General features: G+C 33.1%; 1 protein-coding gene across 2 annotated transcripts in view; it reads left to right on the top strand.

The window, feature by feature from the left end:
- LOC148611576 (uncharacterized) overlaps window positions 1-13,181 on the top strand; it is a 65,902-nt gene that overhangs the window by 19,012 nt on the left and 33,709 nt on the right. For both annotated transcript variants that reach the window (XM_088592259.1, XM_088592260.1), the window contains 14 exons: window positions 503-601; window positions 905-1,049; window positions 2,356-2,454; window positions 2,904-3,026; window positions 4,453-4,771; window positions 5,392-5,553; window positions 5,970-6,057; window positions 6,692-6,847; window positions 7,159-7,350; window positions 9,070-9,167; window positions 10,014-10,186; window positions 10,552-10,676; window positions 11,615-11,713; window positions 12,348-12,492. In XM_088592259.1, coding sequence (XP_088448385.1) covers window positions 503-601; window positions 905-1,049; window positions 2,356-2,454; window positions 2,904-3,026; window positions 4,453-4,771; window positions 5,392-5,553; window positions 5,970-6,057; window positions 6,692-6,847; window positions 7,159-7,350; window positions 9,070-9,167; window positions 10,014-10,186; window positions 10,552-10,676; window positions 11,615-11,713; window positions 12,348-12,492 — 2,023 coding nt within the window. The remainder of the gene's footprint in view (window positions 1-502; window positions 602-904; window positions 1,050-2,355; window positions 2,455-2,903; window positions 3,027-4,452; window positions 4,772-5,391; window positions 5,554-5,969; window positions 6,058-6,691; window positions 6,848-7,158; window positions 7,351-9,069; window positions 9,168-10,013; window positions 10,187-10,551; window positions 10,677-11,614; window positions 11,714-12,347; window positions 12,493-13,181) is intronic.

Genomic DNA, 13,181 nt, shown 5'->3' with positions numbered 1-13,181 from the left:
CATATTTAACCTTGCACATGGCTGATAATATACTTTTGCATGGATCTTTTGGTTATTTTAATTTTATAGTATTAACATGTTTTGTCAAACAAGCACCCTTTATAATCTCCTTCAAAGTATCAGTTTTAAAACTATTCTTGTTCTTAATCTAAAATCGACTGCACCTGTGTTAAAATTGATTTTACATCCTGGTATTTAGTAAGATTGTACTGCTATTTGTGTTATTTTCTGACCATCTACTTGTAATAGAAGAAAAAAAATGAAATAAAGGAGACTCTTGAAATGTTATAATCAATGAGTTCTTGAGGATATCATGAAACTTTTAAACAAAAAAGCTTCAGACCATATCATATGTGAGTGTTTTAATCCTTTTTTTAAATTCATCCGTTCATTAGGTTGTTTAAAGATTGTGACAGAGTTTCAATTAACAGAACTATGTACACCATGTTATGGCATTTTTGTATGAGGAGGATTTGTCTTTTAATGAGATTTTTGTTTGTAGGATTTCACGAGGCTGTAGGAGATGTCATGGCTTTGTCAGTAGCCACACCTAAACATTTACATAAGATCGGATTGCTTGAGTCAGTAGAAGAGGACAGAGGTGAGATTGAAAGTCTCTAAGATCTGGGAATTCTTAAATTGAGTTAGAGAAATTCTATCTTTTGCACAAGTGAAGAACTGGGGAATGAAATGACGATGAATGATGAAATTTCAGTTTTATTAGAGACAGGCATAAGTACCTTTCTCTTCCATTAAATTGCATTTTTTAGCCAATCTGCCTTTAGTTGAGAAGAATACCTCCATTACATTGACAAATTGTGACATTACTTTTAAAATTATGTTCAAATACCAAACTAGAAATCATACTGTGAGGAAATTGATTGGTAATTTTCACTTGTTTCAGAAAACACTATAAACTTTTTGATGAGCCAGGCCCTTGGTAAGATAGCCTTCCTACCATTTGGTTACTTGATGGACCAGTGGAGATGGAGTGTGTTTAGAGGAGACACACCTAAAGATAAATACAATACTAAGTGGTGGGAGCTCAGGTAAGCTGTAGGGGAAATACATCTACATTTAGACAGAGTACTAAGTGGTGGGAGCTCAGGTAAGAGGGAGATACACCTAATAACATGTAAAATAGGAAGATGTAGAAGCTTAGGTAAGGTTTAGGGGGGTGGTTGTGTTGAGGGGAGATACACCTTAAGACAATAACAATTATTGTGAAAGTATTTTAATTTGTTGATACCAATTTTCATGGATCAGGGAAGAAACACAAGTTCGTGGATTCTTGAATTCATGGTTTTGAAGTTTCAGTATACACATCTATGGGAATGTACTTTTCATTTGGGAACTGAATTTCGTGGTTTGGCCTACTTCTGAAAACCACGAAAATTGGTACCCCAGGAACAATAGTACTTTCACAGTATAAGGAGTGGAAATTCAGGTTCTCAGGTATGGGTTAAGGGAGTTCAGTGTGTGTTTGGAGGGCACACACCTAAAGTAAAAAACAATACAAAGTTGTAGATGCTTATGTAAGGGTTTGTGAGATGGTGTGTGGTATACTATAGCAAGTAGTGTGAATTCAGATTCTCAGGTAAGGGCCAGGGAAATGGAGTGTGTTAGGTGGGGACACACCTCAAAATGGCAAAAGATGCTCACATAAATGTCTGAGTTATCAGTTCTTATTTTCCAATAGAATGTTTTTATTCTTCAATAGTGAGAAGGAAGAATGATGTGGACATTTCTAAAGAGTATTGTATGTTTCTAATGAGAATTATTGCTGTTTTGTTTAAAATCCCTTTGATCTTGCTATATGATAATTTTCAATCTCACGCCAGTTAAGTGAGAATGAAAATTATCGCCAGTTTCTATGTCCTCGCGTGACATACAAGCAATAGCGTAGGAATATTTGACAACCCAAATAACCATCTGTTTACTGCATATGAAATAATGGCTAATTTGTGGCAGTATTTTGTAGTCTACAATGGAAAAAGATTAAATACAGTAACTTACCTGATTAAAATGAATAAATCCCAAAATTATTCCACAAATTTTAAATGCGACTGTCATAAATAACCAATTTTTATTTCAAATGATGTGTATCACGGCTGCACAACATACATGACATCACATAGCACGTGGCAGAAAATAGTACCGAAAGGAAATTTGCAGCGCTTATAAAACTTACATATTTAGGTCAAGAAAACTGAAAATAAAAGAAAACTAATACCTTACAATTCAGTAAAACAGTGATAAACAGATGATTAAGTTTTTTTTTCAACACACTGGAGTTTCTCATGCTCCGTCTTGTTGAAAAAATATTAAATAACCTAATAATATGGTACATTTCAGGTGTAAATTCCAAGGTATATCCCCACCAGTGGAGAGAAGTGAAGAGGACTTTGACCCTGGGGCAAAGTATCACATTCCTGGAAATACCCCATATATAAGGTAAGGGCCCAACCAATAAGTCTGGTTTGGCCTATATTCAAAATGTTTCTTTTTCCATTATATTGTCTGACCTGATTTTAAGAAGAATATTTAAAATATCAAATAGTTCAGTTTGCTAGTTGGTCTTTGATCTTTTGTTGTTTTGAGTATCTTAAATGTCTCAAGAACAGGAATAAAGTAAAAGATTCAGGGTTCAGATTTGTGTAGCAGGCAATGCAGCTGTCCAAATGTGCCTGATAGTCTCTATATTTGACCAAGGGTTGTCACTTTGAGTGGTTCTAAAGACCATTACTCTTTGATGAAACACACTGCTTAACTCTGAAAAGCAACATTAAGATAATCAAAGGTTTTGTCTCAAAGACAGACAATACATAGTGCATGAAATGAAATGTTTTCTTATTAATTCTACATCCAGTCAGTCCACCAATCCTTAATGGTGTATTTTATAGGTACTTTGTAAGTTATGTGATTCAGTTCCAGTTCCACAGAGCTCTGTGTAAGGAAGCAGGACATGCTGGGCCATTACATGAATGTGATATTTATAACTCAACAGCAGCTGGTAAACTTCTTGGGTTAGTAGTTTGTATTGCTAAAGAAACCATTGGTTTGGAGATGAATAAAAAAATCTCAGTCAATTTACAACTGTGAAGATTAGGCTCAAGTGCCACAAAACTTGAAAAAAATAACACAATACTTTGAACATTTTAAACATTTGTAACATAAGAAAATCAAGACACTGTAATGCAAATTGTCATGAACACTGGGATTATTTTTGAATTAGTCCATTTTTTTCTGATTTATTCTGCAAAGGGAGTGGCGGAGCACATTCCCTATCTGTCCTGGTATTGGATCAAATTCTTTTACTAATGTTTTCCTTAATAAATTTTTGTACTTTTAAAAATAAACAACTTATCAATGTCTGATTTGGTCTGCCATTTTTATACTTCCAATTAATGGTGTTGAATATAAAGCTACAATAATAATTTTTTGGGAGGGTAATCAAATCCATGATCATTACATAAGGCTAAATTGCCTGACCTTACCCATCCCTCCCTTTTTCTAGTGGCAATCAACATTTGTCGACCCTACTGTCCTTGTGTCCAATCCCATTTTTCATTTTATCATCATTTCATGTTCATCGTCTGAATATAGCTGAAATATTGCTGCTCGGACGTTAAACCCCAACAATCAATCAATCATACAAAATTTGATCATAATGCATGTAATACTTGTACATGTAGTGAAATTCAATTTTCATTTGTTAAAAAACTGTGTTTCTTAACATTAGATGAACTACTTATTTTTTAAATCAAATTTGTTTACCAATTGTAGAAGTAATGATTTAAATACAATGATTAAAGGATTCTGGAACAGGCCATTTCATGTTGACTGTGGGGTAGTCAATAAGAATGCTTAAGTAGCACGCCACACGCCACATAAGAATCATGCAAAATGTGATTCATGGTTGGAAAGCCTACATATTTTTATTTTTTATATTTTGCTTAAAATGTCATAGTAAAAAGAAAGTAACATGTGGTTTTTCATATAACCTGTGCTCATAGGAGATAAAAATTATATAGAATGCACTGTAGATTTCAAATAAATGGAGATAACTCTGTAAATGACGCTCAAATACAATAGACTCTATTGGATTTTCAATGTTGATTATCTCCTAAGAGCAGGCAGATATGAATGAATAATTACACATTTCACTATATAGACCCATAAAACAACTTAATTACAAAAATAAAAATATGTAGCCTTTTGGGGTGTATCATATTTTTCAGATTTTGCATGATTCTTACAAAGACAGCCACTTAATGTACAGTTCTACAAGAAGAATTTTTTTGTTCCTTGTCACACATGCTCATTGGCTTCCCTGCAGTTAACATAAGTGGGTCTGTACTCACATGATGATCTAGTCAAGTGGAATGGTTGCACTTTATAGAAAAATTGATTTTAAGATTTTTTGATTACTGATATATTTTTTTCTTCCAGTGACATGTTAAAGATGGGACAATCTAAACCCTGGCCACAAGCCATGCATGCCATTACTGGTCAGTTCAAAATGGATGTGTCAGCCATATTGGAATACTTTGCTCCATTAATTACATGGTTGAAAGAAGAAAATAAAGGTCAGAGATCAGGCTGGACTGATGCTTGCCCTAATCCTATTTCAGGAAAATTGACCAATGAAGAACTAGCTTGGCAGTTTGTGCAGAAATACAACACAAAGGCGCAGGATTTTTATTCAAGACAATCGGAAATAGAATGGACATATAATACAAACATAACAGACTACAACCAGGAAGCGTCTGTAAGTCTTCTTTACTTGTTCCCAACATTTAATTTACCTGGTGCTGTCTAAAAATAATGTAAATCTGCTTCTTTTTTCTGTTGCATATCTTGTAATTTTTTGTGGATGTAAGTTTCTGAGATTTACTTTTGGAATCACATTAGCATATTCACTTATGGTTTTATATTATTTTTTCTCAAAAAGACACCAATGATAACAAAGTGTAGGAATGTATTCAGAGTCTTTATCTGAGTTCTGTTTCTCCACTCAAGATGGGAAAACTTTATTTTGCCATTATTAAGATTGTAGGGAAGTAGATATAATCAAGAATAGCTTGAAGGAGAATCATTTTCTTCCATGATATCAGTAGAAATTTGGAAAATGTAAAATGATGGGAAACCTCTTGTAGAAATTTAATCACTGCCTGGTGGATAAGGTAATGTGCATTTTTCAGTTGCCAGCTTAGAATACATGTAGTTGTAATTAGGTTCATATGTACCAAGTAACATGCCTCATTGAAGTTGGGGCTATATCTTCCTGATGATTTTGTTCCCATCATTTGTAACATTTTCTTGCTATATATATTCTTACATGGATTTTATTTATGTTTTAATGGCAGATTTTAAAACCAAATTTTACAGGTAAATTTCAGTGTTGTAGTAGGTGACTTTGAGAAAGAGGCTTTCAGAAATGCTAGCATGTATGACTGGAAACATTTCAAGAATGATACCCTCAAAAGACTATTCAGCAAAATAACTGACATAGGTACAAATGCCTTAGAGGATAAGGAAAAACTCAGGAATGTAAGTTATGGAAAACTTCAGTAGTTTTAAAGTGTACACAGGCAAATGTGCTACACGTGAGAACCAGATGGTTTGCATCATATGATTATCATATATATAATCATATATTTCAGTTAACATATGATAATTGCATGGTTATCATATGATAATCACATGTTTTTCACAAACATATGATTATCATATGTGGCACATTTGGCTGTGTACAAAGACATCATCAATGCAGTGAATTAAATTTAAAGAATTACAGAACTAATTAAAATCCTCCTATTATGAGAATTTTTTGTGTATACAAGGTTTAGAGTATTAGAGCTGTTGATTCATAACCATTAATAATGATATCAACTGTTGAACCTAATTAATCACAAGTTTGGTCTCTCATTTGTTTGTACTGAGTTACTTTTTCCATAAATTTTCAGATCAACAATATTCAGTCTAGGATGGAAGGGATCTACAGCAAGGCTAATGTTTGTCTGTCTGATGGTAACTGTTATCAAATAGAACCAGGTAATTATGGCCCAGAAAGGCTGATTTCTGTTTGTCTGTCTCTTTGTCTCTCTACCTGTCTGTCTGTGTATCTGTCTCAGTCTGTTTGTTTGTCTGATGGTAACTGCTATCAGACAAAACCAAGTAATTAAGGCCCAGCAAGGCTGATTTCTGTTTGTCTGTCTCTTTGTCTCTCTACCTGTCTGTATATCTGTCTGTCTGTTTGTCTGACTGATGGTAACTGCTATCGGACAAAACCAAGTAATTAAAGCCCAGCAAGGCTGATTTCTGTTTGTCTGTCTGATGGTAACTGCTATCAGACAAAACCAAGTAATTAAAGCCCAGCAAGGCTGATTTCTGTTTGTCTGTCTGATGGGAAATGCTATTAGACAGAACCAGGTAATTATGGCTCAGCAAGGCAGATATATTTTTGTCTGTCAAAAGGTAATGCTGTTTTCAACTGAAGCCAGCTAGTTATGGTCCAGAGAGGTTGATTTCTGTTTGTTTGTCAGTCTGATAGTAAATGTTAGTAGGTATAGCCAGGTTGGTATAGACAAGGAAAGCAAATGTCTGTCTGCCTGTCCAGGTAAATATGTTGAAATATTTTAGAAAGCAGGATTTAAAAGTTTTAGCCCAAATTCTTCGTTCTTTCTAGGATTAACAAGATTGCTTGCATCACCTGGTAATTCCTCAAAGCATTATCATTTAATGGCTGAAGCCTGGCAGAAATGGAGAGACAATACTGGGAAAAAGATGAAGCAAGATTACTCAAAATTGGTTTCCATTAGCAATGAGGCTATGCAGATAATTGGTAGGTTAACATTTGAATCTTGAAAAAAACCTAAAGTAATTAAAAAAAAAACCAATGTCTCAGAACATACAGATTTAACACCAAAGTTTCTAAAAAAGTTAGAGATGATACCCAAAGCAAAAGTTTGATTAAAATTGCATTTTGTTATAATTATACTTTTTTATATTTTATAAAATATGCCCTAATATTAAAAATTCAGAGGACTATCAACCACATTACTTGATGATGTAAATTTTTAAAGCTAGTAGGTGTTTCTACGTAAGATTACAAAAATTTAAGACATTTTATTAACTTATGGTATTTAATTACAGGTTACAAAGATTTAGGAGAATACTGGAGATCGGGATATGAAACACCAACGTTTAGACAAGACCTTGAAAATCTTCTACAAGAGTTATCTCCCCTCTATGAGAACCTTCATGCCTATGTGAGAACAAAATTGAAGAAGAAATATGGATCACAGTATTTCCCACAGTCTGGACATATTCCTGCACACTTATTTGGTATGTTTTTTTTTCTTCCTAAATTACTAAAAAATGACAATTTTAACTATCTTGACACACCAAATTGATACCTATGATAATTCAAGAAGTTGTAGTAGTAAATATCATTTATCATTATGAAAAAAGAACAGATTTCAACAATTTATATCATACCTATTTCATCACTTTGATTCTAAGTCTGTGCTGTATGACCATTTGAATAATTTGAGTATCCCAAGCAGTGATGTTAGGTATTTCAGGGATGAGGTCAAGTCAGAGTCACTTTTACTGATAAAAATCTTGTTGCTATATTGTTTTTTAAAATACCTTGCACTATGCACCTTTTAAAATATAGCCAGATTACCAATATCACTACACTGATTTTATAGGAAAATGGAAATAATGACCAGGAAAGGCAATTTTCCTCAAATTATGCATTTCTCTGAAATATGCCATAATTTAGCTTATGGTCTCACTAAGCACTTCTAACATTTCCATTACTTTACATGTTAAAAAAGTAATTTTCGAAGTTTCACTGTGAATTCCCAGGACAAATGACATCTTAAAGTTGCATACCATGGAAGTGGTTAGTAAGACCTAAATAAATATACAGTGAAATTTCTCCAAACCAGACCAGTCTTCCCTTCAAACCGGCTATTTTCAAAAGTCTTGGCGACATACCTTAAAACCTTTGGGTTTTGTCTTCAATAGACCGGCCACCCCTAAAACCATACATAGACCAGTTTTTCAAAGTTTTAGCTACATATTTCAAGTAAAAACAACCTCTCATCCAGCGGACCGGTTATTGTTCACTTATAATAATTGTGTCAACATAACTACATGATTACGTAATATTACGTAATAAAAATTCATTCACTGACTGGTTTGCAATTCATCAGTGGACAGATGATAATTGAAGGACAGTAGTTTAAACGACAAATTTAATCCAGACATAACCTTTTGTCACTGGTTGGGTGTTAACTGGTGTGTACACACATCAGGCAATCGGGGTCATTTACTGGTACGATCTTTAAATGGTCAGTTAATGTGACCTGTACCCAGGCCAAAACAATAAAGAGGTGAAATTATTAAACTTTGTTGATAGGTTAATAACAAAAAACAATATAAATGATTGATTACCATCAACAGCCTTTTGATATTTAATACACATTCTTTCAAAACTGTGAGCTTTTTTTTTTGGCAGTACCGTTTGTAAAATCGTGTCATTTACAAATGGTGCAAGCTTTGAAATTTAATAAAGAGCCCAAAGTTTTGAGTAGGCATTAAACATGCCTCGACTAGCAAACTGACATCATGTAGGGTTATAGAACACATAAATGGAAACAACTCTTAGAATGCATTGCTACATTGCTATTTTTCACAAAACCAGCCACCCCTATAAACCGGCCATTTCCTCTTGTCTCAGTGGTGGCTGGTTTGGAGAAGTTTCACTGTATTACAATCTCTTAAAGCTGATCCTTGTCGGTCTGAAAGGTTTGTTTTGTTGGTTCAGGTACCAGAATTTGGTTTTGTGAGTTCAATATACATTGAAATGATCTGATACATTGATACTTTCAACATATTTGTGCAGGATTATCAAAGCTACTATCATTTTATTTATAGGAACAATGTCATAGGACTACATTTTTGCCCTATTTTGTCATAGGTTAACCTTCAGGCTCTATAAAGGTCTTGTCTTTTTTATTAAAAAAACATTTAATTGAAGGTGTTTCTTTTTAGGTAATATGTGGGCACAGCAATGGAACAATATTTATGATGATCTAATACCATTCAAGGGAAAGACAGGTGTAGATGTTACTCCTGTGCTGAAAGAGAAAGTAAGTATTCATGATATTTATGGAATGACTGTTATATTTTTTCGGCCTATGAGGAAATAACTTCAATCATATGATGCACACTAATTTACCTGTGAAGCAGTTAATTTTCATGTGTGCACCATGGGCATTGAGGTTGTTTCCAATAGACTGAAAAAAATATCTCAGTCATTCCTTATAATTTAATTTTAGGATCAAAATTCAATGAGTAAATCATTGAAAAGGTTGGTGATGTCAGTCATATACAAAGGTCTGTGAGGTGATAGACAAAATTTTTTATCCAATCAGAAAGTCTGTTACTTCTGAAACTATATTGTTGTATAGTAAAGTTTTGAATGTATTCGATGACTCAATACAATGTGCTAAAACTGAATGCTTTAAATAAAGGAGAACATATTACTCTTTACAATGTAGAAAAATAAAGTAGACTAACATAATGCAATAAAAATCAGAAGTGGTCATCAGTGTAAAACTTTTACTAATATGGATTTTTGTCTATTATTATTTAGTTTATAACATATATGTGGTGTCAGAAACCAAGGTTATTTCTTATACAAGATCTTTCTAACTTGAATACAAACGCCATAACTCAAGGTTTTGCATTTGTAGTGGGGATTATTGCACTGATCAGTGGTTTTGGCTGAGCCCTCTTCCCCTTTTTAACCATCTTGGCTAATACCTATGAATTTTCTATATCTTCAATGAAATACTTTTTTTAGGTGATTTTTTGGTAAAATTCATGTTTTCATGTATTATACTTGAAATAAATTTTGTTGTCACCATTTCTATTTTCCATTGAGCTACCATTGCTTCACGACCAATCAACAAGTTTCATATGTCAAATTCCAGAATACAACTGCATTGCAAATGTTCAAAATATCAGAAGAATTTTTTACTTCCCTTGGACTGAAGAAGATGCCAGAAAGTTTTTGGAACCATTCAATGATTACTAAACCTACTGATGGTAGGGAAGTGGTATGTCATGGATCTGCTTGGGATTTCTACAACCAGAAAGATTTCAGGTGATTTTTTTCTAAAAATGTTTGATGAAAATAGATTCCTTGAAATGCTTGTCTTCTTGTATCCAAAACAATCCAAAGCACATTAGGTAACTGGATATTTTTAATGAATTTTCATCTTCAAAATTGCTTAGAGATAAGATGCTAAACATTTATTTAGGAGTCATCAGGAACTATTACGAATAATTTGATAGCTGTGATGGTATGCATTGTGTCTGGAGTAGAATACTATCCTGCAAATCAGGAACAGTTTATTGTTGAGTGTTGAACCTAGACCTAGGACATTGAAAACTGTCTAAACCCCCTTATAGGCAGAGAGATTTAGTATAGCCAGGTTTTCAGTTGATAACAGCATGTATATGTTTCAGGATTAAGATGTGTACAGATGTAAACATGGAAGATTTGATAACAATACACCATGAGATGGGACATGTTCAATACTATCTACAATACAAAAATCAGCCTGTACCGTTCAGAAGGGGAGCTAACTCAGGTAGCCATTATTTTAAATACATTTACAATGTTTCTCATAGAAATATGGTTAATGTGCTTCTGAAATTTAAACCTGTACATGAATAATATTTATTAAATATAATGTTCAAATAGTTATAAGAAATGAATAAAAAACTAATGATACTATTTTTTTTATTTCCTGCCTGGCATAAAAAGAGAAACTGTCAATTGCACACAAATTACCATAAAGTATAACATCAAAATGTCTTTTTCTATTGTTACATCATTATTTATAGTCAACATTACACGTACAACTTTTGGAGAAATTAATGCCTTTATACTTGAAAAAAAAAATCATCATAGACCATTATTAAGACTACACTTGGTCATATAGAATCTACAACGGTAAGGAGTTGATTATGGAATTTCTCACATCAAGTGAAATAAATTTTATGGTTTGATCGTGAATTCAAACTACTAAAATTTATTCCATGAGATGTGAGAAATTCATAATCAACAAGGTTTGAGTGTAGATTCTTTTTCTCTAATGCCCTAAAAATGGCAAAAATACCCAAAAAATGAAAAGGGCGCGAAACGTTATGATTCCGATTCGTAGGAAACATGTTGACATCACACAAACGCAATCATTCCAAACAAAAGAAACCAGACGATTTCAAAGGTTTTTTTTCACTTCAAATCTTCCAGAGTCCCTTTATAATTCTTATTTAAGGTGAGAAAACACTGAAATATAGCTACAATGGCAATTTTTTTTTATTCAATTGAGGCGATTCAAGATGGAGTCCAAGACAGTCGATTTCTAAGCCAATCAAACTAAGAGCAAAAAAGTCACTAGTGATGAGAACATTCTTTTTTTCACACCGGTCAAGCAGTATGAAAATTGAAGCAAATTGAGAGAAATTGAGTTTCTTTCATATTCTCATTTTCTAACTTTTCATGTGTACTTTAAATGTTCTTCAGGATTCCATGAAGCTGTTGGAGATGTGTTAGCCTTGTCAGTATCCACTCCGAAACATCTGAAGAAAATTAATCTATTAACTGATGTTGAGAATGACCATGGTAAGTATCGTAAATCCATTCATTTTTGCAGTGTACTAATTTTCGCTATTTTCTGGATGGACAGTAGTGCCTGTGAAATTTATTTTTAACATTTGGAAATGGTTATTGACCCCCGCAACACTCGCGAGGGGACATGGAAATGCTGGCGTCCGTCCGTGTTTATCCACACTTTTTTTTGTAATGCTTTTACCAAATAAGTTGGTTTTTGGTACGTGGCCTTATTATGAAGAGTTACAGATTAAGTTTGACTTTTTCCACACTTTTTTTTTTACATGGGGGACATTGGAATGCTGTACTTTATTATTCTTTATAACCACAGAAATTGATACTTGCAAATATGCTCACTCAACTGAATCCACAAATATTTGCAATCATGAAAATTAATCTATTTACAGTAACAATCTCATCACAGCAATATACTTTTATTTTCTCTCTTACTAGAGTCTACACTCAAGACTGTTATATTCTTGGAACTCAAGTTCTCAATAAAATGGAAGGTTTCTGTTTACATCTAAAAGGTTTTTATTAAATCCATGAATCTAATACTAACAAAATTTCCACAAACCACTAAAATTAGATGTTCAGAAATAAAACTACCTTCATGGTATGATGGTTACGATCTTTTTATCTTCAGAGGCGGATATCAACTTCCTTATGTCCATGGCTTTAGACAAAATAGCTTTTCTTCCTTTTGGGTACCTCATAGATCAGTGGAGATGGAGTGTGTTTAGTGGGGAGACAACTCCTGAAGATTATAATGATAAATGGTGGGATATTAGGTGAGTTAAGTCCCTTTCCTTTTTCATGAAGGGAGGAAATAATAGATTTTGTTTTGGTTTTCTCTATATAATTAAAGGTTTTTGCATTGAATTTTAATTATTTTTGCAGTATACTATCTAGGTCAATATGTTAAAGATCAAGGTAACTATCACTTAAAGCTGCATTAGCTGTCATTTTGGTAAATTTTTGTTTCTGTTGAAATATGCTTTAACCTTGAATTATTTCTACTAAATTATACTAAAATGTACTTATCATGAATGTACTTTAAGATGATAGGTCAGTAACATGAATAATCAAATTAAAATTTTCCTTCAAACTATGACCTCAACCAATTTATAAATAAATATTTTAACTGGAGAAGATTGAAAGACTGATAAATTTGATAAGTACATTTTACAAACGTTGTATCAGTGACAGTGTAATTTGTTGTCAGTTTTTGTCTAGGCTACATGTAGGTAGAATGGTACTATCTATTTCCCATAGGCGACAATAGTGAAACTTTTGAAAAATTCATACCTTTGAAACAATGATGGAGCTATAAACTGACTTATTTCCAGTAATATCTTCATTTCTGTAACTAAAATTGCGATCAAAGTCATAGCAAAACCGTCTCGATTTTGGTATTTTAAGCAGATGATGTTTGGGTCAAAGTTTCCTCCTTTTTCTGCAAATGGCTCATAAATTAAAA

The sequence above is a fragment of the Perna viridis genome, chromosome 7 (genome assembly GCF_037379345.1).
Source record: "Perna viridis isolate PV_CMFRI_1.1 ecotype Kerala chromosome 7, ASM3737934v1, whole genome shotgun sequence".
NCBI classification, from domain to species: Eukaryota; Metazoa; Mollusca; class Bivalvia; order Mytilida; family Mytilidae; genus Perna; species Perna viridis.
Note: the sequence above shows the minus strand (reverse complement) of the source record. Positions and strands in the feature narration are given on the sequence as shown.